We start from the raw sequence: 214 nt of genomic DNA, 5'->3' as shown, positions 1-214 counted from the left end.
TGGTGGTGGTGGTGGTGGTGGTGGTGGGGGTGGTGGCTGTTGTGGTGGCTGTGGCTGCTGTGGTTGTCGCTCTGGACGGCTTCGGGCACCAGGCTGTTTATGCTAAAGGAGGATTTCGGCAGCATTTTCACTTCCTTCCTATCTCCCATGTCCAACATCACACACTAGTCTGAGGGGGAAAGTTGCAGCGGCCGAGGGAGCAGCGCGCGGGGCG

At 60.3% G+C, this 214-nt stretch overlaps 1 protein-coding gene across 1 annotated transcript in view; it reads right to left on the bottom strand.

Moving 5' to 3' along the window:
- FOXG1 (forkhead box G1) overlaps positions 1 to 158 on the bottom strand; it is a 1,244-nt gene extending 1,086 nt beyond the window's left edge. The window contains 1 exon segment of the mRNA XM_010574237.1: positions 1 to 158. This exon segment is cut by the window's left edge and continues 4 nt beyond it. Coding sequence (XP_010572539.1) covers positions 1 to 158 — 158 coding nt within the window.
- Between the last annotated feature and the right edge of the window lie 56 nt (positions 159 to 214).

Source organism: Haliaeetus leucocephalus, unplaced genomic scaffold, assembly GCF_000737465.1.
Source record: "Haliaeetus leucocephalus isolate CR32 unplaced genomic scaffold, Haliaeetus_leucocephalus-4.0 Scaffold417, whole genome shotgun sequence".
In the NCBI taxonomy this organism is placed as follows: Eukaryota; Metazoa; Chordata; class Aves; order Accipitriformes; family Accipitridae; genus Haliaeetus; species Haliaeetus leucocephalus.
Note: the sequence above shows the minus strand (reverse complement) of the source record. Positions and strands in the feature narration are given on the sequence as shown.